This window comes from Salvelinus sp. IW2-2015, linkage group LG19 (assembly GCF_002910315.2).
Source record: "Salvelinus sp. IW2-2015 linkage group LG19, ASM291031v2, whole genome shotgun sequence".
Classification (NCBI taxonomy): Eukaryota; Metazoa; Chordata; class Actinopteri; order Salmoniformes; family Salmonidae; genus Salvelinus; species Salvelinus sp. IW2-2015.
In genome coordinates this window covers 23319723-23346924 of record NC_036859.1, presented here as the reverse complement: position 1 = coordinate 23346924, position 27202 = coordinate 23319723, and the positions used below count along the sequence as shown (strand labels likewise).

At 41.2% G+C, this 27202-nt stretch overlaps 2 protein-coding genes across 3 annotated transcripts; one reads left to right on the top strand and one right to left on the bottom strand.

Annotated features, from left to right (window-relative positions):
* The first annotated feature begins 557 nt into the window (after positions 1-557).
* Positions 558-12689, top strand: LOC111979478 (nicotinamide/nicotinic acid mononucleotide adenylyltransferase 2-like). Of its 2 annotated transcripts, none has more exons than XM_024010056.2 (11): positions 558-769; positions 3238-3326; positions 3943-4010; positions 6427-6505; positions 9024-9153; positions 9389-9469; positions 9593-9637; positions 9863-9939; positions 10332-10433; positions 10633-10700; positions 11295-12689. In XM_024010056.2, the coding sequence occupies exons 1-11, from the start codon at positions 685-687 to the stop codon at positions 11395-11397; spliced, it is 927 nt and encodes a 308-aa protein (XP_023865824.1). In that variant the 5' UTR covers positions 558-684; the 3' UTR covers positions 11398-12689. The 2 variants fall into 2 exon arrangements, with proteins under 2 accessions (XP_023865824.1, XP_023865823.1); XM_024010055.2 differs by having other exon boundaries at positions 9024-9165.
* On the bottom strand, positions 12142-27202 carry LOC111979477 (laminin subunit gamma-2). The gene is made up of 22 exons (XM_024010054.2): positions 26992-27202; positions 25359-25532; positions 24979-25102; positions 24750-24874; positions 24507-24638; positions 24019-24208; positions 22413-22525; positions 21933-22148; positions 21518-21694; positions 20918-21151; positions 20637-20773; positions 19283-19439; positions 18828-19033; positions 18582-18661; positions 18338-18475; positions 18025-18169; positions 17447-17596; positions 17080-17194; positions 15325-15521; positions 14870-15031; positions 14588-14687; positions 12142-14431 (listed from the first exon to the last, which is right to left on the bottom strand). Exons 1-22 carry the CDS (start codon positions 27116-27118, stop codon positions 14178-14180), a joined length of 3453 nt encoding a protein of 1150 aa, XP_023865822.1. The 5' UTR covers positions 27119-27202; the 3' UTR covers positions 12142-14177.

Genomic DNA, 27202 nt, shown 5'->3' with positions numbered 1-27202 from the left:
TAGTGCCAGCGCAGAAAGGATGGAATGTTCTTTACATTAAAGGAAAACCCACTTGCCACATCAAATTATGCATTTTGTGACAAAGTGACACTTTGCTTCTTGAATGTCCAATATCTTGAAAACTTGACTGCTGACATTCAAAACATTTTGGGACTGTATTAACAGTGGACTAATAAAAAAAATACAAATATATAGTTTTTGAGTGGAGTTTTCACTTAAGGTAAGCCTATAAGACTAAGGCCATCAGCCCTTTTAACAACAGTTAGTTCAGTGTTCTCACTTAATCTCATGTCTAAACCGTCTAGGCTACTCGAGTCAGAAGCAAATTAATACTGGAGTAGTAGGTCTAATTAAAAACAGAAGAAACATTTCGATCAGTGACTTGCCCCATTATGTGGCAAATTTGCCAGAGGCTACATACACTAAGTCTATAATAAAAGCCAATGTAGCCTACCTATTGTTTTAAATTGTATTGTAAAATCAAACATTTTCAAATGCCCAGTGCTGTGAGTGCCTTTGGTCCTGTGCCTTTAATATAGAGTGCAGTGACGCTCTGTATCCTGCGATGAGACTTGGATACTGCCGCATCCAAATGAACCTCGCCTCTCTCTGCGGTCGCTAACAGCAAAACAAAGAAGAACAAATCGGTAGTTGCAGAAAAAGAGACTCATATCCAATCATATCATGACGGACAACACTAAAACGCACGTTATTTTGCTGTCATGTGGAAGTTTTAACCCCATCACTAAAGGACACATTCATATGTTTGGTAAGCATTACCTATGCGTTCTTCTGTATATTTTGAAGGGATGTTTGGTGCCCCAGATGTTGTGGGTAGGATATTAGTTTAAGAATGAGAAGGCGTTCAGGGGTCTACATTACTATGGCAATTAACCTATATATCAGTATTATAATATCAGAATTGGGTGATGTTGGGTAGGCGTTTTGCCATAGACCTTTATGGTATTTGCTGTCCACGAGGGGGGTGCTGAAATGGGCGACGGCCTCAGTGACGGAAATATGATTATGTCAATTAAGTTAAAGTCTTATCATTGAATTTCACGTGGGGGTCTTTATTTTGCTGTGTGTTTTTGAACACCACGTATGTTTAAAATAATTACATGAATTAACACCAGAACCGTTCCATCTACAGGTTATTATTACTATATTGAACGCACAGTATCATTTCAGTGTAGTCTACGTTGGTGTATGCTGCATAGCCCGACCAGCCCTAAAAACAATAGCAAATGGATTTGGAAAAAGTAGGCTAGGCTATTTTGAGAATGTATTGCAGTATACGGATGTTGAGCCACTGGACACAGGGGCATCTTGAGCATGTTTGGGCATTGGTTGCCTGATAGCACATACTGCGTCACTCATAACGAATGAGAAATCGTATCTCAAATCGTAATAGCATACAATCAATCTTACTGTGCAGCCGAGCAATAATGTAAAACAATCGGCTAAACACAACAGGTATTCACCAATTCATGGAAATGCAGCAAAATATCAAGGCAACACAAATGGCAAATCTAAATCTCTTGACTAATATTTTCTAATTTTTGACATATGTGTGGTCCTGTATATCCTTTCTTTTTCATGTTCTGTGACTGCAGACCTGCAATTTGATTGATCCATTGAGGCAATTGCGTTATTGTCTTTGCCTTAAATGTTATCAGTTTTCAACGGACATTTCGTCAATTAAATATCTGTGGACTATTTCATCATGGTTTTCTTGTTGCTTTAAATATTAGGCTACTGATCCAGTACACACAAGTCAGTAATGGCACAGTGCCACAATTAGGGATATTTCACATTTCAACAGCCAGCCAGTTGCATCAGTATATTGACGTAAACAATCACAGAATAACTAGTAAAGTACTCTATTTTATAATACAAACCATTATCATAAAAGATAGTTAAATGACCGTCATCCAAAGTTAGGGTACACCATAGGCTAGTACCCTGAAAAATAACAAAATCCTAAGAGATAGTCATTAGAATAGATTGAGTGAAATCATTATGCTGCAGCAGTAGTAAGTGAACCTAGAATATTATGGGGCAGAGGGGGAAAGCATCCATGTTTCCATGACCTATTTTTCACACCACCTCTCTGTATGCCTTGGAGTGGCAGTTCTGGAAAAATGAAAGTACTGTAGTTGCTCATAGGGAGCAATGGAAACTCCCCAGTGAGCCCTTCTGACTCACAGCAGGATTACACGAAAGAACAGAAAGTGATGAAGCAAATACATGCATATATCAAGGACTAGGACTACTGAATATGAAAAGTTGTGGATGGTGTCAGATCATGCATTTCAATAGTTATTCAGTTTAATCTATTTTTCAAGTCATTGTTGAGAAGAATTGTGATTCTCTTGAGAATGTGAGGGTGAGACGCTTGTAGCTCATTATCACCTCATTCAATAGTTGCATGTCTTCACTAAAACCCTTGTCTGTGTTGCAAATGGCACTCTATTTCCTATATAGTGCACTACTTTTGACCAGAGGCCTATGGTCCCTGGTCAAAAGTAGCACACTACATAGAGAATAGGGTGCTATTTAGGACGCAGCCTTGGTTTCTTTTTTTTGTTGCCTCAATCCATCTGATTTGGAAGGCAACCCCAGATTTCTGACTTTCTCATTAACATTCGACTCAAAACATAGCTTTCTTACTTTCCTCTCTCATACCCCGTCTTCTTGCATGAATAATACATTCTCTAATCATATTAATGTATATGACTCTATCTGTAGTGGCTCTGCTCAATTTGCACAGGCATTGTACATCATACACTTTGAGCTGGTATACTTGCAACATATAGTCTTCAGTAAGTTTCCACAGACAGGCTTGCTTGAAGAGGACTCATATAATGAGTTTCTCTATTAGTGGCATGCAGGCAGTAACGTTACTCCACAACAACAGAGTGAATAGATGAATAGATTAATTCTTGCCCTGTGGTCGAAACAAAAAGTTCTCATCAATCAACTTCCAATTGAAAACAACTGTTATTATAGACTTAATTTGTAGCCTAGACTAAATCATGGCATCTGGAATAATTTTATTGGTCTCCCTGGAGATATTATGTACAAATTAAATTGCATGTATACTGGCAAACCAGGCTTAATTTATTTTTGGGTTTGCTGATGGCAAACAGGTTACCTGATTAAAACTGTAATATTGTGCACACTATGATCTATGATAAGTATGTTGACAGTTACATACTGTATCTGCTTTTACAGAAAAAGCCAGAGAATACCTGCACAAAACAGGGAAGTTCATTGTGATTGGGGGTATCATTTCACCTGTACATGACTCCTATGGCAAACCGGTAAGAACTTCTTTAACAGTATATTCCCAGACGGCTTTGTTTGGTATCTATGAAGTTCGAGTAACTAACAAAGAATCCCCTAATCTTATATGACTGACATGAGTATAATTACAGTAATGACGCACAGTAGTGATAGCTTGTGGTTATTTTTATGAATGTGACCTTTTTGTGTGACCTTTTTGTGTGGTCCTCCTGTGTAAGTGTTCATGTTGCATTCAGATTACATAAACCACCTCTAATACTATCGTCATCTATTCTCCCGAGCCGTTTCTGGAATGAATGAAAAGCTTTTCCCAGTTTCTCTCTCTATAAGAAACAGAAAACATGAATAATAAATGTAGGAGAAATGCCGTTTCAGTCAGATCATGAATTTTATGTGCATTTTATATTCCTCACAAATAAAACATGTCAAACCAGTGGATTACCATGCAGAGACATACAATAAATTGAATAAACACAATGTATGAGTTGTAAATGGCACCCTATTCCCAACATAGTGCACTACTTTTTACCAGATATAGTGTGCTATATAGGGAATAGGGTGCACACAATGTGACACACACAATGAACACAATGACTGGTTGAAAGCTTTATCAATCCCACCATGTGTTCACAGGGCCTCGTCCCCAGCAGACATCGTCTCACCATGTGTCAACTGGCAGTCCAGTCTTCCGACTGGATCAGGTGAGTCAGTGGCTATCTGCCCAGAACAACTTGGCTGAGTCCCAAATGGCACCCTATTCCCTACATTCTGCACTGCTTTTGTACAAATCAAATCAAACTTTATTTGTCACATGCGCCGAATACAACAAGTGTAGACTTTACCGTGAAATGCTTACTTACAAGCCCTTAAGCAACAGTGCAGTTCAAGAAGAGTTAAGAAAATATTTACCAAGTAGACTAAAATAAAAAGTAATAATAAAAAAGTAACACAATAAGAATAACAATAATGAGGTTATATACAGGGGCACTGGTACTGAGTCAGTGTGCAGGGGTACAGGTTAGTTGAGGTACTTTGAACATGTAGGTGGGGGTGAAGTGTCTATGCATAGATAATAGACAGCGAGTAGCAGAGTGTACACAAGGAACGGGGGGGGGGGGGGGTCAATGTAAATTGTCTGGTGGCGATTTTTATATTGTTTAGCAGTCTTATGGCTTGGGGGTATAAGCTGTTGAGGAGCCTCTTGGTCCTAGACTTGGCGCTCCGGTACCACTTGCCATGATAGTTCGTTGGTGATGTGGACACCAAGGAACTTGAAACTCTTGACCCCTCCACTACAGCCCATCAATGTTAATAGGGGCCTGTTCGGCCCGCCTTTTCCTGTAGTCCACAATCAGCTCCTTAGTCTTATCACATTGAGGGGGAGGTTTTTGTCCTGGCACCACACTGCCAGTTCTCTGACCTCTTCCCTATAGATCGTCTCATCGTTGTTGGTGATCAGGCCTACCACTGTTGTGTCGTCAGCAAACTTAATGATGGTGTTGGAGTCGTGTTTGGCCACGCAGTCGTGGGTGAACAGTGAATACAGGAGGGGACTAAGTACACACCCTGAGGGGCCCCAGTGTTAAGGATCAGCGTGGCAGACGTTGTTGCCTACTCTTACCACGTGGGGGCGGACAGTCAGAAAGTCTAGAATCCAGTTGCAAGAGGAGGTGTTTAGTCCCAGAGTCCTTAGCTTAGTGATGAGCTTTGTGGGCACTATGGTGTTGAACACCGAGCTGAAGTCAAAGAACAGCATTCTCACATAGGTGTTTCTTTTGTCCAGGTGGGAAAGGGCAGTGTGGAGTGCGATTGAGATTGCATCATCTTGTGGATCTGTTGGGGCGGTATGCGAATTGGAGTGGGTCTAGGATGTCCGGGAGGATGCTGTTGATGTGAGCCATGACCAGCCTTTGAAAGCACTTCCTGGCTACCGATGTGAGTGCCACGGGGCAGTAATCATTTAGACAGGTTACCTTCGCTTCCTTGGGCACAGGGACTATGGTGGTCTGCTTGAAACATGTAGGTATTACAGACTTTGTCAGGAATAGGTTGAAAATGTCAGTGAAGACACTTGACAGTTGGTCCGCGCATGCTTTGAGTACACGTCCTGGTAAACTGTCTGCCCAGCGGTTTTGTGAATGTTGACCTGTTCAAAAGTTTTGTTCACATCGGCTACCGAGAGCGTTATCACACAGTCATCCACAACAGCTGGTGCTCTCATGCATGCTTCAGTGTTGCTTGCCTCAAAGCGTGCATAAAAGGCATTTAGCTCATCTGGTAAGCTCATGTCACTGGGCAGCTCGCATCTGGATTTCCCTTTGTAGTCCGTAATAGTTTTCAAGCCCTGCCACATCCGACGAGCGTCAGAGTTGGTGTAGTAGGATTCAATATTAATCCTGTATTGACACTTTGCCTGGTTGATGGTTTGTAGCAGGACATAGCGGGATTTCTTATAAGTGCCCGGATTAGTCTCCCACTCCTTGAAAGCGGCAGCTCTAGCCTTTATCTCGATGCGGATGTTGCCTGTAATCCATGGCTTCTGGTTGGGATATGTACGTGTAGTCACTGTGGGGACGACGTCGTCAATGCACTTATTGATGAAGCCGATGACTGAGGTGGTGTACTCCTCAATGCCATTGGATGAATCCTGGAACACATTCCAGTCTGTGCTAGCAAAACAGTCCTGTAGTGTAGTATCCGTGTCATCTGACCACTTCCATTGTGCACTATATAGGGAATAGGGTGCCATTTGGGACATAGACCAGGTTAATATAGGTATCATTGTCAGTAGACAGGATGATATCACTTTCTCTATTTGTCCTTTGAGACAGGATGTTTTTCTGGCAATGTTTTTATCAAGACATGATGTGTGAGGTATTTAGCAGATGTGCATTTTCATCAGTTCTATTACCCTACTAATGAAAAGGATAGAGATCAGGGCACGTATTCATAAAGCGTGAGTAGGAGTGCTGTTCTAGGATCAGTTTTGCCGTTTAGGTTATGATGAATCTACAGGAGGGACCTGATCCTAGATCAGTACTCCTACTCAGAGATGCTTTATGAATAGGGGCCCAGAAATGCACAGCTGTTCATCTATCATGTGTTATTTTCCTGCAGAGTGGATCCCTGGGAGTGCTACCAGGACACATGGCAGACTACATGCAGCGTGCTGGAGCATCATCGTGACCTCATGAAGGTAAGCCGGGGTTGTGCGGCGTGGGGGGTTCAGGCTGGGGAGTATTTTTCTCCACTAATACAGGACTAATGAAGGCCTAGTTCACTCATTTTGTGACCGGGAAAAAGTATGTATATCATTTTTTAAATTTTATATACAGTACCAGTCAAAAGTTTGGACACACCTATTCATTCAAGGGTTTTTCTTTATTTGTACTATTTTCTACATTGTAGAATAATAGTGAAGACATCAAAACTATGAAATAACACATATGGAATCATGTATTAACCAAAAAAGTGTAAAACAAAATTGTATATTTGAGAAAGTAGCCACCCTTTGTTTTGATGACAGCTTTGCACACTCTTGGCATTCTCTCAACCAGTTTCATGAGGTTGTCACCTGGAGTGCATTTCAATTAACAGGTGTGCCTTGTTAAAAGTACATTTGTGGAATTTCTTTCCTTAATGTGTTTGAGCCAATCAGTTGTGTTGTGACTGTCACATGTGCTCCCTCTCCGGCCTCAAGGTCACCAGGCTGCTCGTGATGGCGCACACCTGTCACCATTGTTACACGCACCTGCGTGTCATCACTCACCTGGACTCCATCACTTCCTCGATTACCTGCCCTATATATGTCACTCCCTTTGGTTCCTTCCCCAGGCGTCATTGTTTCTGTTTCATGTCTGTGCGTTGTTTGTGTTCCTTGTTTTGTATTATGTTGCATTTATTTATTAAAACACTCACTCCCTGAACTTGCTTCCCGACTCTCAGCGCACATCGTTACAGTGACAAGGTATGGGTGGTATACAGAAGATAGCCCTATTTGGTAAAATACCAAATCCATATTATTGCAAGAACAGCTCAGATAAGCAAAGACAAACGACAGTCCATCATTACTTTTAGACATGAAGGTCAGTCAAACCGGAAAATTTCAAGAACTTTGAAAGTTTCTTTGAGTACAGCCGCAAAAACCATCAAGCACTATGATGAAACTGGCTCTCATGAGGACCGCCACAGGAAAGGAACACCCAGAGTTACCTCTGCTGCAGAGAATAAGTTCATTAGAGCTGCCAGCCTCAGAAATTGCAGCCCAAATGCTTCATAGAGTTCAAGTAACAGACACATCTCAACATCAAATGTTCAGAGGAGACTGCCTGAATCAGGCCGTCATTGTCGAATTGCTGCAAAGAAACCACTACTAAAGGACACCAATAAGAAGAAGAGACTTGCTTGGTCCAAGAAACACAAGCAATGGACATTAGACTGGTGGAAGTCTGTCCTTTGGTCTGATGAGTCCAAATTTGATGAGTCCAAATTTGTCTTTGTGAGACGCAGAGTAGGTGAACAGATTATCTCCGCATGTGTGTTTCCCACCGTGAAGCATGGAGGTGTGATGGTGTGGGGGTGCTTTGCTGGTGACGCTGTCAGTGATTTATTTAGAATTCAAGGCACACTTAACCAGCATGGATACCACAGCATTTTGCAGCGATATGCCATCCCATCTGGTTTGCGCTTAGTGGGACAATCATTTGTTTTTCAACAAGACAATGACCCAACACACCTCCAGGCTGTGTAAGGGCTATTTGACCAAAAAGGAGAGTGATGGAGTGCTGCATCAGCTGACCTGGCCTCCACAATCACCTGACTTCAACCCAATTGAGATGGTTTGAGATGAATTGGACCGCAGAGTGAAGGAAAAGCAGCCAACAAGAGCTACGCATATGTGGGAAATCCTTCAAGACTGTTGGCAAAGCATTCCAGGTGAAGCTGGTTGAGATAATACCAAGAGTGTGCAAAGCTGGCAAAGGGTGGCTACTTTGAAGAATATAAACTCTAAAATATATTTTGATTTGTTTAACACTTTTTTGGTTACTACATGATTCCATGTGTGTTATTTCGTAGTTTGATGTGTTCACTATTATCCACTATTATTAAAAAGTAAAAATAAAGAAAAGCCCTTGAATGAGTAGGTGGGTCCAAACTTTTGACTGGTACTGTATATTTTTTTGATTTATCAGGGGCACCCTCAGCACCTCTTCTCCTGCGGCTTTGTGTATTGCATGAGCTGTACATTTAGCAGTGAAGGATAATATCAAGATAAAATTGTGGTAGTTCAGAGAGGAGAGTTCAAGGTAGCCTACATTGGATGCAACAGAATTAGCTACTGTGTATGGAACTTATTCATAGATGATACATTCATGCACGGCCCACTAGCTAGTTGAAGTGTGTGGTGGAAATATGAATAAAGACTGAGGGCAATTTGAACTGTTTTTAGAAATAGCCTATAACATTACTGTATGCTGCAATCGTTTCCATGGCAACAAAACATTACCGTATTTAGAACACTACAGTATATCAAACCACTGCTGTAATATGTGACAAATCCTTCCATCAGAATGTGGGCAATCTATTTGTGGTGCTGACCTAAGCTGGATCAAATGCCATTTAACGGGACGGAAGGTGTCAATCATGGTATTTTGCCTAGTTAAATAAAGGTTATATGTATTTTTTAAATGTAATATTTTTTTTCCTGTCCACAGAGAGTCACAGGGTGCATTCTGTCCAATGTGAACACACCGTCCACAACTCCAGTGATCGGCCAACCACAGAATGAGACTCAGACTGCCATCTATCAGAACCACAACACAATGAACAACAAGCCCTCTGCCAGTGAGGGATCATGTACATATATACTACACAAATGTCTTTCAGATCTCATTCGTGCCATTTTCATTAGGTTAACAATAAAGAGCTCAGAAAGTGAAATATAAATTATGATTGATGAGAAGGAGGAAAGGTTGTTGTAATGTACTAAGAAATGGATTGTTTGCTTTCTATAACTTCTTCAATGGATGTAATTTGCTACTAGAAAATGTCTGATGTTTGCTTCCTCATACATAAACAGTTAAGCTTTGGGGGAAGATGAGCGAGAGCTTGGGCAAAATTTGCTGTGTTCGCCCCCACATTGATCGTTTTACCTTTGTGGGTAAGTAGTATGCTACACAAGCAACTTCCTGACAATCATACATTTGTAATTGTATGGTACAGTAAGTTCACAATGATTGATTAATAACCCTTTATTTTATCTTTATTTATTTTATATCAAAAGATGAAAATGCCAACCTTGGTACTGCAATGCGATATGAGGAAATTGGTGAGTTAACACTCTTTTGTATGTCTCCATAAGATTGATGTATTACCAATATTGCATACCGACTGTATATTGTCAGAATACAAAAGCTTTTAACTTGGGTCATTATATTTTCTCTTCACAAACCAAAATAACTTTCATTATTGAATAATTGAACAGGAAGTTATCTTATCCATGTACTTTTTGTTTATTGGGTGTCTAATTTCTGTCTTCATGTCTATTGTCCAGAGTTGCGCATCTTGCTTCTGTGTGGCAGTGATCTTCTGGAGTCATTCTGCATCCCTGGCTTATGGAAAGACAGTGATGTAAGTATGCCCTCTCGCTCTTTCACTTCCCTGTCTTCTTAAATCTGTTGTAAGACTGTCATTCTCACAGAAAATAATAACACTTTTAGTTTTTTTCCCTAGTTATTTTCATACTTTACATAGTATACTTGTCCTAGTGGCATGCCCTGAAGTTCTAAGCAGACATAGTAAGGCCTCTAAAGAGGCCGAAGGGGACACTGGAAGACTAATATTTTTGAATAATGTTGACATTTTAATCTATCCAGTCTCCACATAGGGACATGAATGATAATTATTTAATACCCTAATATGCATAATGTTGCATCCGAGACACTTTACCATAACTATTACAGTGACCCATTTAATCAGCATTATAAGGCAATACTGCAATGTGTCATACAAATGGTTTGCAGATGGAGGTGATTGTGGGAGACTTTGGGATTGTTGTTGTGCCTCGGGATGGAGTTGATACAGAGAGGATAATGAACCATTCCTCTGTGCTGCGCAAGAACAAGGTAGTATCTACATTATGAGCCTATATGAGTCATGAGCTTGGTCAAAAGTGGAAACCCAATAAGCTTGATAATGTAATCTGTTAAAGCTTATTATGTTCATGTCTTAACATGGTACCAACTCTGTACCATAGAAAATTATAAATATCCATTGATACATTTTATAACATGTAAAACTTTCTCTCTGTTTGTTTTTTTCCAGGATAACATCACAGTAGTAAAAGACGATGCCAACCACCCTATGTCCATTGTCAGCTCAACCAAGAGCAGGTAAATGTGAATTATAAGTTAGCAACCATCCTATTTTGGGCCTCCGTTAGGCCTATTTAATAAATAATAATACATAATTATAGAATCTACTGTCTTTTATTCACTGTGCACTCTGGTAAAGTTTGGTTCTTTTTCACAAATATGTATCTCTCAAAGGGAAAATCCACTCAAAAACCATCTTTAGCTATTTTTTTCAATAGTCCAATGTTGATACAATTCCAAAATGTTTTGCATGTCAAAGCTCAAGATTTCAAGATATTGGACTTTCAAGAAGCCAAGTGTCACTTGCCACATCATCATGATGATGCAAAATACCAAAAGATAGTTTTTGAGTGGATTTTCCCTTTAATGTACCACTTCAGTAGCTGTTTAGTGGCGCTTAGGTATAACCAAAACATTTGCTAAACATTAGGAGGCTGTTTCCCGGAAACAGATTAAGCATATGGTACTAGACTAAAAAGCTTTTTCAATGGATATTCTCCATTAAGCTTACTGTTTTGTCCAGGACTAGGCTTAGTCTACTCCTGGGAAACCGCCTCTAGTTGAACTAAGCTGTTCCCATATCACATTCGAATTCTATGACCCTTCTATCAGACTGGCCCTGCAGCACGGGGACGGCCATGTGGTGGACTACCTGAACCAGACAGTCATCGACTACATCCTGCAGAGTCAGCTCTACATCAATGCCTCTGGATAGGAACTACTGCTCCGGCCTACTGTCATATTGTCCCCGTCTGTCTCTCATGTAAAATGTATACTCCTCTTGAGCTACTGCTTTTCCATTCGAAGGAGCATTAGATATGCATTTCCCTTCTTACTGTATCATAGTGACTCATCGGACCTGTGGATGTACTGTACAGCGAGGTGCTTAAGAGCTGTGTGTACGGTGGACCACCTTCACAACTGACTTTGTGTAGGCTGCGCCGGCCGCATGGGATAGTGTTTTTATCTGTCCCAAATGGCACCCTATTCCCTATATAGTGCACTACTTTTGACCAGGTCCTATAGGCTTCTGGTAAAAAATGGTGCACTTTTTATTCAATACGGTGCCATTTGGGATGCAACCTTGGTGTCATGAAGAGAGGGTGCAGAGATTGTTACCGAATGAATGTTGGCCTTTGCTGTTTGATTTAAATCTGTCGGTTCTTAGACTGCATGCTTAGAACGTTGTTTTTGTTTTGCCATGAGTACTTACTCACTTCGTAGATATATGTTGTGAAAGTGTTTGCAAAAAGACAAACATATAGTGGGTACCCATCTCTCACTTCATTTTCTATTCACTATAATTCTACTGTATGTACAGAAGTATCTGTATTGATGTATTTGCGATTGCATATCAATGCCTAAATGTTTTGTCTTCAGTGGGCATTCGTGCAAAATGTAGATTTGTTTGCACATAAGACAATGATTTGTACATTGATTTATTTTTGTGTGCAAAGGATTTTGTGCAAAGGATTTTGCACATTTCTCCTGCTTGCCACTAAGCAAATTACCACGACTCCCAAAGCAAATGCAATGAACCTGTTTCTTACTATGTGCTATGTAGCTAGTTACTCGAGATTCTTAAAAAAATGTGTCTAGTGGAAAAAACAACAGCACAAACTACAGAAGTGCATTCCATGTGCCTGGGGATGAATTCACAGATATAACAGTCTCCCGCTCCCTTGCACTCAACACTCTGTCATAATATCATCTACCTGATATAAAATGTGCTCTAATGTTGTTCTGCAAAGGAAGTGGGGACATAGCCTTTGATCAATAGTTTCTTACTGAAGCTTCTCATGTTCAGTGCCAGGACACTTTAGACAGTTCAGTTTAATGGGCATTGAGTGTAACCATTGATTTGTGCAGTAATGATTTCACAGGGTAATAGGGTGTATACAGTATGTGCACATCACAGGACATTGGTGGCACCTTAGTTGGAGAGTACAGGCTCTTGGTAATGGCCGGAGCGGAATAAGTGGAATGGTATTAAATACATCAAACCCATGGTTTCCATGCTATTCCTTTCGCTCCGTTCCTGCAATTATAATGAGCTGTCGTCCCCTCAGCAGCCTCCTGTGGTGCACATTGTGCCCAATTGGTCAATGCAAAATAATGACGATTATTTGGTTTAATTAGTGTCTCTAATTGTTACCAAAGCATCTTGCATTCATATCTATCCATTTGGATAAGAATATTAGGTTATTCAATCTTAATATCAGATGAAGCAAAAGCAAAATACATTCCACTGCTTCCTGCAATCTCACGGTTCATCATTTATAAGAAATGGACACACAAGTGCTACTAGTTGTCAATATTGTAGCGTTGTATAAGCCTGGCATGATGCAAGACTATCAATAGTACACTGTGTGTAAGATGTTCTAGACAAACAATATTTCTTCTTTCTGTGTCATCCGAGTGTAATGAACAAACTGAACTGGGTCCAATATCCCTTCAAGCAGATGGTCTTTATACATGCATCCCTTGAGTCTTTCTATCAAACATCTCAGCAGGGTACTCCTTACATACACAACATCAGTTATTTGGTATTCTTCAAAGACTGGTTTAGATAAACAAGATGTGGAAAATCTGATATGAAAAATAAGCATCGTCGTGGTCCTAGTAATAGGGCAATGTTTAGTATAATAGTCTCAGCCCACTGGGCACAGACATTTCAACATCTAGTTTGGATTTAAATTTGGTTGAGTTGTCAACTAATGTGAATTCAACAAAAAATAAAAAATAAAATCTCCATGTCATTAAATTTAGGTGAAAAGTTGGGTGGAAAAAAATTACAAAATTCCAGTACGTTGATGACTTTCTGCAAATCCAATCAGTTTTCACGTTGATTCAACGTCATCACATTGATTTTGTGTTGTTGAACTGATGTGGAAACAACGTTGATTAAACCAGTGTTTGCCCAGTGGGAGCGAAGGTCTCATAGAACCTGAGGAAATTGTATGAGTAGAGGATTTATAGATATAATATGAAGAGATGTTTGATTTATATTTTATTCTGTTCATTGATTTATTTGGTGGAGTCCTGAAAACATAAATTTTTTGGAATCCTATGTAAAATGAGCTACAATTCCACTTTCAGATCTGGGTWTGTGTTGTTAAGGAATAAATATTGAAGTTTATTTGACAGAATACAACAGAAAAAACATTGTTTTTAACACTAGATCACTGAAAATATTGCATTACCATTGACAAAATATTGCTCCTCGTGTTTGAACATTTCACAGATTTCTTTGTTGTTGCAGGCAGTTATACATACATGTAGTTCCTTTTCTCGTACATGTTACATTCAGACACTAAATTTGTGTCCCAAATGGCACCTTATTCCCTATATATTTGAGTCCCAAATGGAACCCTATTCCCTTTATAGTGCACTATTTTTTGACTAGTCTTATGGGCCCTGGTCAAAAGTTGTGCATTATATAGGGAATAGGGTGCCATTTGGGACGTAAACTTTAGATCTCTCAATAGGTGGGGATTAAGGTCTCTCAATAGGTGGGGAGTTGAAGCAGCCCTTAGGGATTTTCGCGTGTATGTCCTCTAAGTTCCTGATGTCGTCCAGGATCATATCGATATCTAGGTTTAGGCCAGTCAACCTGGTCCTCTGGCTGGCCTCCTTCTCTTCCAGGTCCTGCAGTCGAGGCTGGAGCTGTAGGTTGACCTGGCCACGAGCGCTGGTGATGGACTGCTCCAACTCCCCTAGCCTCTCCTCGTCCACACTGCCAGGTTTACCTTTTAGGAGAGTACCAATTGTCAGCACCAACAAACATCATAATAATGTCATAAAACAGTGGTCATATGAAGATGGGATGGTGCGGCAATAAGACAAAAACACAAGTGATTTTGTTTGGTGCGAGTTAGCTGTTTGTAGTTGTTAGTGGAACATACCGATCATGCTCAGAAGGTTATTGATGACCAGGAGTGTTTCTCCCACAGCGTCTCTGGTGTGCTTGGCATTGTTGTAAGCGACAGTTGCTCCCATTGAAGCCTTAAGACGAAAGTACATTACAAAGCATTACAGACCTTTAATTGGGAAAAATATATTTATTTTAAGAACCATTTGTGTGTGCTGAAGTGGTGTACTGGAGTGTTTCACGTCAATCCTTTACATTGACCCAGGTTTGTTTAGGTTTAACATGTCATGTCTGAGAGCATCGCACTGAAACGGACCTCTGCAGCTCTGTCTTTCTGTATCTCAGCGTTAGCCCTCTCTGCTGCCACTTCGGCCACAGTGGCCACTGCCTGCTTCTGCAGACCCTGCACGTCCTCTTTCAGCTTGGTGGCGTCCTTCAACAGACCAGCAGGAGGAACTGGTAAAGAGCCGGACATTCTCTGTTGAGATCAACAAACAGTCAAATGAGCTCATCTCGAAGTTTCCATGCATGCTTGGTAAAATACATTTGGAATCACGCCTGGTAGCCTAAAATGTTAGTATTTTGGTTGTGAATAGGCCATGTCTGGAATCAAATCGACTCATAAGCATAAGTGACTCGAGACGTTAAACTCATTGTTTTGCCCAACTTACATTCTCCTTCTAGAGCTTCTAGCTAAAGGCACAAGCTGTGGATTAGCATATGAACCCCAGTTGGATATTTCTATTGAAAGGAAGGGGTCTGTTAAGGTACCTCCAGTCGAGAGACCACAGCTTCCAGGCTGCTGACAGTGCCCAGTGCATCATTGTAGTCTCCAGACACATTGCCTATGATGAATAGAGTCTCTGAGTTGTTGCCAACAGCTTGATGAATGGTGGCGTTGATGCCAGGGAGTTTCTTTATGGCCTCGTCGGCCAATGCCTTGTTCTTGTTGATCTGGCCATCAAACCCTGCAGAATACAAGAGACTCAGACATAAGCATCAGTGATTTCTGGCATGTGTGTCTATTCAAGGGTTGCATGTTTCGTCACAATATTGTTTTGAACGCTCGTTTTGGACTGATGCCTAACTGACAATTCTACTCAATGCATTGTCAATGAGTGCTGATGGAGACTTCAGCAAAAGTGTATTACAGTGCCTTGGAAATACAATGCCATTCAAAAGGAGGCAAATAATTAGAACGACAACCTTTTGATGTCACCAGATTGACTTTAGACACAGTATAGATGCAGCTAGTTAGCTAAGATTGAGGGGAGGATTTTAGCTAACTAACGTTAGCATTACTAGCTTTTTTTTTTTATACAAACTTTGCTAGTTAATAACAACATTGCCATCTGTCTAAAGTAAATTTGACAACATGATATTGCTGGCAATGTTGTTTCCTAATAAACATTTGACTACTTTAGCAATGTCATCGTATTTCCAGGCAATTGTAATAGTAATTTTGACTAAACAGTCGTTAGCTTACGTCCAGAATGACTGGGCTTATCACGACTTTAGGGCGCCACTATTGCATCGCCGGTAGAGCGCAGCTTGGAGAACATTCATAGCAATGAAATGATGTGACGGAGGTGCAACCTATGAATAGTGTATTATTATTTACAATGATTTTTTTGAGTAATACAGTTTTAAATATATTTACCCTGCTATGTCGCAGATATTATGTAATAAATATGTTAAACGCTTTCTAGACGAGAGAATCATTGTATTTGGTGAAAAGTAAAACAACATTTGAATGATTAATTTTCACCTACTGTAACTGCCGGTAGTGCTGTAGTAAAACATTATTAATTAAACTGAGAAATACAGTGAGTGCACAAAAAATAAAGGACACCTTCCTAATATTGAGGTGCACCCCCTTTTGCCCTCAGAACAGCCTCAATATGTCAGGGCATGGACTCTACAAGGTGTCAAAAGCGCTCCACAGGGATGCTGGCCCATGTTGACTCCAATGCTTCCCACAGTTGTGTCAAATTGGCTGGATGTCGTTTGGGTGGTGGACCATTCTTAATACACTTGGGAAAGTGTTGAGTGTGAAAAACCCCAGCAATGTTGTAGTTTTTGACACAAACTAGTGCACTTGACCTGGCACCTACTACAGTAACCAGTTCAAAGGCACTTAAATCTTTTGTCTTGCCCATTCACTCTTTGAATGGCACACATGCACAATCCATGTCTCAATCGTCTCAAGGCATAAAAATATTTTTTTAACCTGTCTACTCCCCTTCATCTACACTGGTTGAAGTGGATTTAACAAGTGACATCCATAATGGATCATAGCTTTCAAATGGATTCACCTGGTCAGTCTATATCATGGAAAGAGCAGGTGTCCTTAATGTTTTGTACACTCAAGAGTAAAAGCTCTGAGATATAATTACAGTTGCTGTGTGACTGTGCTTTTCTAATATGTGGGCCAGCCTTGTCAGATATAATGCTGATAGTTTATTCATATTTATACTGTGCTGTAGTGGGAATGAGCCCTATAGAAATATGAAAGGCTTTTCATACCTCTTAGCATCTCCAGTACATTATCCACCCCATCAATATTATCTGTGATATCCTTCAGGGCCAGTTCTGTGTCAGCCTTCGCATCATTTGCTCTGTCAAGAAGCTGGTCATATTTCTGTAGGAGAGAAACACCAACAATCAACATTGTGTCAGTTATTACCATTCATAAGGTTTAGTGAAGTCATTAGCGACACTTTTGAAATAGTTCAGTTGGATAATCTAACAGTGAATTTCAGAGGTTGCATGAAAACAGTTCTCAGAAACCTTTGAAGTTGGAATATAAGTAATACTATTTTATATACTACCAATCCTACACAGAAAGATGTCTAAATGATGACAAGTGAATAGTGAAAGGTCTCTAGTGTACCTGTTGAGCTGCCTTCCCCTGGGCCAGAAGATCCTCTACTGCGGCCTTGTCCTCCTGTGTGTCCTCTTGCAGTGCTTGGTACACTGTTAGGTTCTTCTCCACCCGTTCTCTCAGGCCATCCAATTTAGCCAACACACGGTCAATGTCCTTCTGCCAGAAAAAGAAGCTCAGTCAGACTCAGTGTGTTGTGCAAGTGTAATTACATATGCTCACAAATCTGTGGAGAACTGCCCTAGTTTCCTCACCAGCCAGGTTTTAATTAGGACGTCCCCCCATGCATTTTTTGCTGACTCATGTTCTTGATCATTAATTGCTTTGTTGTGTTTAAATGTAGCTTAGCAAGGAAACGATTTAGAGATCTAGCTTTACAGACATGCCTTGAGACAGGTTCAGCTGCCAATAGTTGTTCATAGTGAAAGGTGTTGAATGTCTTTATCTCCTTCATTTCCAGGACACATACTATCAATGTATGTTTGTTTATTATGATTAAGGTATCTCAGAAGACTTGACCTGAAAGTAGTCCCCAAATAGAGACCAGAGAGAAATGAGCCTGATGAGAGGCCTGTTCTGCTCAGTACCTTGAGAGGACGAGGGATTCCCGGCTCCAGGGAGGCTATCTGCTCCAGAGTATCAGTTGCCATCCTGCTCTCATCTCGGGCAGAGCTGCTCAGGCGAGTAGCCAGGCTCTCCATGGCCTTCACCTGGGCTGAGTTCTCATCATACCTGACCAGAGAAAAATGAAAGGGTTAATCTCATCAATCTAACAACAACGGTTCATCAACTATGTTATTATGCAGATCATTACATGGCTGTTAGTAGAGGATATATCGTCTACTGTATTTTCACAAGAGATCATGGGTATTGTATTGTATGAAGACATGAGTTTCTTACTTGGTTTTGAGATCACTGACAAGCTCCTTGATCTTGTTTTCCCCTGTCATGACCGATCTCATGAGTGCCAGGGACTTCTCTGACTTTGCAAGGGCACCGTTTGCCGTCTTCTCCACTGTCCCTGATTTGCTCTGATGTCTAATAAACAGTCACAACATAGAGTCATTCATAGCACCACAAGTCATTTTCTAACATGGGATTTTCCAGTCTGTATGAATGTGACATGGAGGGGTGCAGTACTAACTTTTCAGCCAGGTCTGTTGCTCTCTGAACCAGAGAAGAGAGGGTGTCCGTGCCCGCCTCTGCATCACCTAAGGGGAATTCCTAAAATGGGGGTGGAAGGTAAACACTAATGAAATGGATTATTAACAAGCATACATTTGGATATATTCATCTGTCCTTTACTCTCTCCTTATTTGATGACAATGACATCAGTGACAAAAGTAGAATACTACGGAGTGGAATACTACTGTACTACTGTATTACTCACAGCTTGTTTGATGTTGAATCTTGCCTCTTCAAGTTTGCGCCGCACATCGCTGATGAGTGTCTGGACATCAGATACCTGTCGTTGGTACTTCTGGTCCTGCAGCTTGATGTTGTCAACGGTGTTGGAGATCGCCTGGATGTCTCTGCCTTCACTCAGCTGGGTTGCACTGATGTCTGAGAGCCGAGCCTGTAAGTCTTTCTCTGATTCTATTCAATAGAGCAAAACAAACCACCAACATGAGATCTGCCTCGCACTTTCTAAACCAATTGCTTCACAAACTGAGTGTGATACATTGGGGTATGACAGAGATACAGTGCATGGACATTGCTTCACCATGTTTCAGATGCCTGATAACCATCCTGAATTGTTTTAATATATGTTGATTCATTAGCAAATGAGTGATCCTCTGACACTATCTAGTATCTACATTGTATAACCAGTTATGAATGACTTACCAGAGAGAGTGTGTGCATTTCTCTGCAGGTCTGTGACTATGTCCTCTGCTGTTCTGATGGCTTTCTCCATCTGGGCGTCATTAACTGGCAGACTGCCACTCTCCATGCCTGTAAACAGAGTTTCTATCTCCCGTAGTTTACGACTATACCCCTCCATCTGCAACACATGAACCAACGGGATAGGAAAGCTTTAAAAAGAGCTTATGAAAGGTTAATCTCTGGTGATAGACAAAAATATGATATTCCCTAATAACATGCCACTTTGATACAGCTACGACCGGAAGTGACTTTTTCGTTAGGATAACTTACGCAGCAGGTTAGGATAATTAACTTAGCAGGTTAGGATAATTAGGTTAAGGTTAGAAAAAGGGCTAGGGTTAGCAAAAATGCTTTCCTAACCTGCTACGAAAAGTCACTTCCGGTCATAGCTGTATTGAAGTGGCGTGTTTTTAGGGAGTCCTCAAAAAGTTAGCTGGCTGGAGGCCAGCATTCACAAAAGATTTGGGTCTGGGTTAGCGACATTAAAGGTTGACAATTTTTTTTAATAATAATAATAATTATATATATATATATATATATATACACACACACACACACACAGACACACCTCTGCATTACTAATACTGTAGGACAATATAGTACATTCAGAATGTGCAATTAGAAGCAAGAGTGAGATGGAGCAGTACATTCAAACCCTGCAAGGTATTCGTTTTGATAATGAAATAACTTCATAGGTTAACTGTTGTGTTTCAATGCTTCACATAGTGCTCCTTGTATTTCCTCCTCCCTCACAACATCCTGAAGATAGGGGGCATCCCAAATGTCACCCTATTCCCTATTTAGTAGGGTTCTGGTCGAAAGTAGTGTACTATATATGGAATAGGGTGCCATTTGGGACGCAGGGCCAGCAGCTCCAGATTACGTTGCATTTGCACACCAACACAACTCTTTCATTTATCTGGCAAGTACTTTCCCCTCCCAGGTGGTAGAGGCTACATTTACTGAGAGGAATTTTGTAAGAAATACTGATGCAAGACCACAACTCTGTAAACCTCCTCCTTTCGTAACAAAATTCCAACTATTCCTTCGTTAAGCCACTAAGCTACTGTATAAGGATGTTGAATCAGCGACAGGGTGAGCCAGTACAAATATTACAGCCTGTAGCCTAATTTCTGGTCCAGTTATTGTGTCTGCGTCTCAAATGGCATCCTATTCCCAAGGCCTGTATATAGGGAATAGGGTGCCATTAGGGATGAACTCTGTGCTGCCATTTAATCAATGGAGAGAACACTGTGACATGTTTGACCTCAATGGAAAGATGAGGCATTGATCAAATAATCCCAGTGGGTTTTACCTCAGTCTTGACAAGGTTGAAGCAGGAGGGACACTCGGAACGCTGGCACTTCAGACCCTCAAAGCCTTCTCTGCAAGAACACTGGCCCTGGTCACTGCATTTGTTGTACAGAGAGCCCTGAGAATTGCAGCCACAAGCTAGAACGCAAAATGAAAAATTGTTAAAATGTATATAAAATTGTAGACAATATTTAACTGTTGGAAGCTAAAGGAGGAGATATGTGTCACGTGTCTAAGTGTGAAAGAGCTGGATTTGGGGAGCAAACAAGGTGTTGTCCTTACGTTTGCATGCCTCTGATGGTATGCTGTGGTGATAGCCCTCCAGACAGCTCTCACAGAAGAAGCCAGTGGTATGCTTTAGGCATTTCAGGCACTCCCCTGTCTGTGGGTGACAGCTACGGACGGTGTTCGGATCCATGTGCCCGTTGCACTGGCAGCGCCGACAAGGCCTCTGGATGCCATCTTCACCCAAGGGATCGCCATAGAAACCATCCTGGCAGGTGTGGCAACGTGAGCCTGTTGAGAGTGAGGAGGGAGGAAGAGGTAGGTACAATATGAGAAAAAAAGAAGAAGATTTATATATATATATATATATACATACACACACAGTGCCAGTCAAAAGTTTGGACACACCCACTCATTCAAGGGTTTTTCTTTATTTTGACTATTTTCTACATTATTTTCTAGAATAATAGTGACGACATCAAAACTATGAAATAACACATATGGAATCATGTAGTATCCAAAAAAGTGTTAAACAAATGAAAATATATTTTATATTTGAGATTCTTCTAAGTAGCCACCCTTTGCCTTGATGACAGCTTTGCACACTCTTGAATTATCTCAAACAGGAATATGATGCCATTTGTGACTGTGACTCACCAGTGGTGCCAGGTAGACAGAGGTCACACTTGATCTCCAGGGAACCTGGGCTCACGGAGCAGGCACCTCCATTGGGACAGGGACACTTCAGACAAGACTGTGGCTGGGCAGGATCATTATAATACCCTGGCGGGCAGGTCTGGCGACCAGGGGTCTCATCTGCAGAGTAACAGTCTCCTGTGGAACAACAACACAAAATCACATTTCACTTTTGGGCATGTTCAAATTCATTTTCACAACAAATGAACATTATATTTCAATAATTGATTTGAACATGTCTATAACTATAATTTATCCAGGGATGTGCATATTGCAAAAGGAGGTTTGTCCCAAATCTCATCATTAACAACAAAATAACAAAATCTGTGAAGACAAACATACAGTAAGACTTGGACAAAGTTCAAATGTCACCGACCTGTTTCAGAGTCACAGATTCCTCCTCTACAGCTGCAGGGCTCACAGGAGCTATATGGACCTTTGCTTGGGGAACTTCTTTTATACCCTGCAGCACACTTCTCACAGAACTGGCCCTCATATCCCACTGGGCAGCTACATTTCTGTATCCATGCAGCCGGGGAACCGGCACCTCGACGGGCAGACTGCATGTGCACGTCGTCAAGGTAACCACGCCCTAGAGGACAGTAAGGCATTGCTTTTTATTGAGTGACTGACAAAAGATGAAGACAAGGCAATGTGATGAGGATGTGTACTACTGTCATTTTTGATAACTTATTTAGAAAGATTATATAAAAGAAAATACTTTAATAAACTAGATTTAAAACTGTTCCAAAGTACTTATTTACAACATATTCAGGAGAAGGTGTAACATCAAGGATCTGTTGATGTACACGGTAACCAATCTTATAGTCTGAGTGATACAAAAATAAGTACCTACCATTTTCTCCAAATGTCCCACGGATTTTAATGTCAGTCAGATTGTGGAGGAGTGTTTGAAACTGGAAAGATGAAAGGTGGGGCCTCCATTCACTGCCCTGTTGCTCATTCAGTCTGAGAATGAAAGACACAGCATGTTTACCTAAGATGTGCACAGATTTATAAAGCCTGAGGAAACATGAGTATTATAATTATGTATTTCACAGTCACATTTTACACCATCTTGTCCTTGTTACTGTGTAATTATTCCTGRAATTATTATGTAGATAATGAATATGAGAATAAATATGGAAACAAAACAAAAAAACAGTGTGTATTAGGTGTATGGCCAATGACTTCTCAATAAACTGAGGAGTATAAACTATTTATTTAAAACATTTTTCAATTTTTTGTTTAATTGAAATCACTTCCGGAAATGACTGCCTTCAACTCGAATTGACCCGAGTCATGGTATGGTACAGTTTGTTGTATTAGACAGGATTGGATTTGACCATTTAAAGATAAGCTGCTTGGCAACTAGCCATTTTCCAATTAATTGTAATTAATTTGAATCAGAGAAGCAGATGACCCTCTGGCTTACTAACTGTTAGTAAGCTTTTACATTCAGTTGTGTGAGAAACAGTGACCCCTTCACATCCATGATGTGAAATCGTCTCATGTTTCTCAATTATGTCTTTGGCATCCATCTCACTATCCCCCACACCTGCATACTTATTTCCCGCAGATGAAATTATGTTTGTACCTGCCCTGAGACTGTCAGTACACTTGGTACAACCCATAGCTACGGGGATACACAACTACGGGGATACACAACTACGGGGATACACAGCTACGGGGATACACAGCTACGGGGATACACAACTACGGGGATACACAACTACGGGGATACACAGCTACGGGGATACACAGCTACGGGGTTACACAACTACGGGGTTACACAGCTACGGGGATTACACAGCTTACTGGTTACACAACTACGGGTTACACAGCTACGGGGTTACACAACTTACGCGGGGTTACACAGCGACCGGGGATACACAGCTACGGGATACAACAACTACGGGGTTACACAGCTACGGGGATACACAGCTACGGGGATACACAATACGGGGTTACACAGCTACGGATACACACTACGGGTGTACACAGCTACGGGGTTACACAACTACGGGGATTACACAACTACGGGGATACACAAACTACGGGGTTACACAACTACGGGGTTACACAAACTACGGGTTACACAGCTACGGGGATACACAACTACGGGGGTTACACAACTACGGGGGTTACACAACACGGCGGATACACAGCTACCGGGGTTACACAACTACGGGGATACACAACTACGGGGGTTACACAACTACGGGGATACACAACTACGGGGATACACAACTACGGGGATACACAGCTACGGGGATACACAGCTACGGGGATACACAGCTACGGGGATACGCTATCGCTCTCGCGAGACCCCATAGCTGTGTGTTGTATCTTGTTTCCTTCCTTTAGGGAACAGTAGTTTAAAAAAAGTTTATAACTTTACATTTTGCCTAAAGCTAAAATCAAGCTTATCTGTCTAGCACAGTGCTCCGGCTGTTTCCAACCTGAATGTGTAGGTAATCTTCTGTCCACTGGGAACGATGGTCCTCAGGTCTCCCAGGGAAGCTGCCACGCTCAGCCCAGATCCCTCCAGCACCACATCAGCCATGGACGGATGGCGAACCCCTCGGTCCAGCCTCAGGGAGAAGGACAGGTTCTGACCGTAGCTCAGCTCCTGGTTGCCCAGGTAAGAGTCTAGCCATCACAAAAAAAGACAGAAAAACAGATAATGAATAGATGAATGGTGACTGTATGGCGAGGCGTGTGGTGTAACACATCCAGTACTCACTATAATATTGCATACTTTCATACCTGCACCCTTTGTTTTTTTTGTCGGGAAAAAGCATAGGATGCGTCCAAATGGCACCCTATTTTCAATATAGTGCACTACTTTTGACCAGAGCCCTATAGTAGTGCACTCTTTAGGGTTTCTCCTAAGTAAGGCAGTGAGGGATCAATATTAAGAGCAGGGAGCAGAGAGATCAGCTCTCACCAGGGGCATAGAGGTAAACAGGCAGGATTTCTTTGGAGATGACCTCAATGTCATGATGAGTGGGGGACCAGCGGAAGTGGACTTGAGACGGGGTCACCCCGTGAACTGTGGCAGCTCGCCACCCCTCTGGCCCTGAAAAACAGAAGATTGGCAGACATTTAACCTACTGATACTATACCAAATGAACTAGTGTATATATTACTGCTGTTTATGTTCTGATCAGCTGAATGGGTGTAAACTTACCATCGTCGAAGGTTGAGGTGATTGTGTGAACTGAGTATCCCTTGGCTGTGGAGCACTCAGTCGAGTGCCCATAGCAAAAGCAAGGTAGAGATTGAGCTGTCACTGAGTTGTCAGTGAGCTGGCCACTGCACAAGAAATACATGATCACATTTAATAGTCATCTATCTAATCCACAGCTCAACATTAAGGTTTAGCGAAGGGAATACAAAGTGTGGATAAAAAGTTTTACCCATTAGCAGCACAGCCATTTGAGCTGATAGGTGTTCCATTCTGACACTGGTCACATTTTTCACCCTGTGCTCCCGCTCTACAGCTGCAGCGTCCTCTACTGTCACAGTGTGRGCCTACAGAACCTGGAAGAAACACCATACATCACCTCACCACCTGGACATCTGGGAATCCATTATCAAATACACCAGGAGCTGTATTCATTGAGTCTCAGAGAAGGACTACTGATCTAGTATCAGGTCCCTCTACCCGTGTCATTTTACTCATTATGATCTAAAAGGCTAAACTGTCCCTAGATCAGAACTCATATTTGGAGACGCTTCTGAATACCGGCCCAGGTATGGTTATCATTTCTTGCTCCGTCCTGTTCTGTTCACTCACCTATAGGGCTGCAGTTACACGGCAGACAACTGTCTCCTGCCCTCTGGTGGTGGAATCCCTCCTTGCACCTCTCACAATGCCTTCCCTCAGTGTTGTCTTGGCAGTCCACACAATGGAGGCCCCCAGAGTCAGGCAAGCAATAACGTGACTTTCCATTGCATTCACAGATGTCTGCTACAGGGGTGAAATATACATTGTTGGGACATTTGTGAAGTGAAAACTGTGTTTTAGATGAGATCTAACCTTTTCTAAAATCATAAAAACATTAATTTGGGTGTATTTGTTCAGGCTATGGGATAAACAGTCTTCCCCCTCACAAATCTTCTTGACCATGAAGAGTTAAGTATAGTCCTTTGACAGTCAACACAGAAAAAATATATAATTATGTTGGCTACCATCTTTATACAATGTAAGGAGGGGTTGGGAGTTGCACAGCCTGTCCTTTCTCACAGTGGTGTGAAGTTTAAACCACTGTCAGCAGACCCAGATCTCATAATACCTCATTCCCAAGCGATGAGAGACGAAAGATACTCTCTGATATCAAGCACACCCACTGTGGGCAACACAATGTTTGCAGTCAAGCAAATGTACAATCATAGCCAACACATACTGTCCGTCATCAATTATTTGATGACCATTTTCCCAAGCATAAATTAGCCTTAGGATATCAAATTCTCCTTTCACACACTAAATGATAACTGAGGAGTTCCTGTGATAATGACAGGCTGCAGCTTGTAGCTGTTTTTTRCCGATGGGGTAATATAGAAAGGTACAGAGCTCAGAACATCAAGTCGTCATGCCCTAAGAGGAGACATGAGTTATTGTCTGTGTCCCAAATGGCACCCTGTTTCTATATAGTGCACTACTGTGTGGGACTCAGAGTAGTGCACTATCTAAGGAATAGGCTGCCATTTGGGGAAGACCCATCAATAATGCAGTGATTCAAGCTTTCCAGGTCAGTATGGCTGTTCAAAAGTTTWAAAAAAACATCTAAAATCAGCAACTTATCAAAGGTGGTCCTCTGTAGCTCCGTTGGTAGAGCGTAGGGCTTGCAACACCAGGATAGTGGGTTCGATTTCCGGGACCACCCATATGTAAATTGTATGCGCGCATGGCTAAGTCACTTTGGATATATTTACCACCGCACCACACAGTAAGGAAAGTGTTGAGGATTTATTATCTTTGCTAAGAGTACCACAAGTAAACATATCCAGTTTAATATCAAGATCTACTGAGACCTTCATAGACTATAGTATAGTAATATAGTCTATGTAACTCTGTAGTACAATCATGTTTCTTAAAATCATAAACCCCCTTTTCCCCTAAAAGCATACCTGTGGTAAATATCCTTAGATCAAAAGTGTCATTTTTATATCTACAGAGACAGAATACACAAATACAGATTTACAGGAATACAACTGCTGTAGGTAGCCCAATTAGCTAAAATTGTGTTATGTCGGCTACCTCCTATCCTCCGAGTGTGAAAGAGGTCAAATAATTCTAAATTCATGTACCCAACTCAGAAGCAACAACCAATTTTAAAATGCTGAAGGCTGATTATATATGCAGATATAACTACAATAATTTAGGATGTTGATATTATTAATCAGGTAAAAAGTTAGTAGACACTCACATCCTCCATATCTGTAGGTTCCTTGGATAGACGACCAGGTACAAAGAGAAAGTCCACACAGAAATATCCAACTGCTCTTCATGGTCACAGAAAATCGAATGGGAATTAAGTAGATCAAAATTCTCATATAAGTACAATCAAACAGGCTGATCAGGCCGGCTACACCTGATGTTTCTGCTCAACATCCCCAGGTGAGCTTCTTTTAACACCT

What these genes read in the sequence shown, in the direction of transcription:
- LOC111979478 (XM_024010055.2), top strand. Translation starts at nt 685, where the DNA reads ATGACGGACAACACTAAAACGCACGTTATTTTGCTGTCATGTGGAAGT. An exon ending in CAGTCTTCCGACTGGATCAG is followed by an intron (nt 4,011 to 6,426) that starts GTGAGTCAGTGG and finishes ATTTTCCTGCAG; the next exon opens with AGTGGATCCCTGGGAGTGCT. An exon ending in AATGCGATATGAGGAAATTG is followed by an intron (nt 9,638 to 9,862) that starts GTGAGTTAACAC and finishes TCTATTGTCCAG; the next exon opens with AGTTGCGCATCTTGCTTCTG.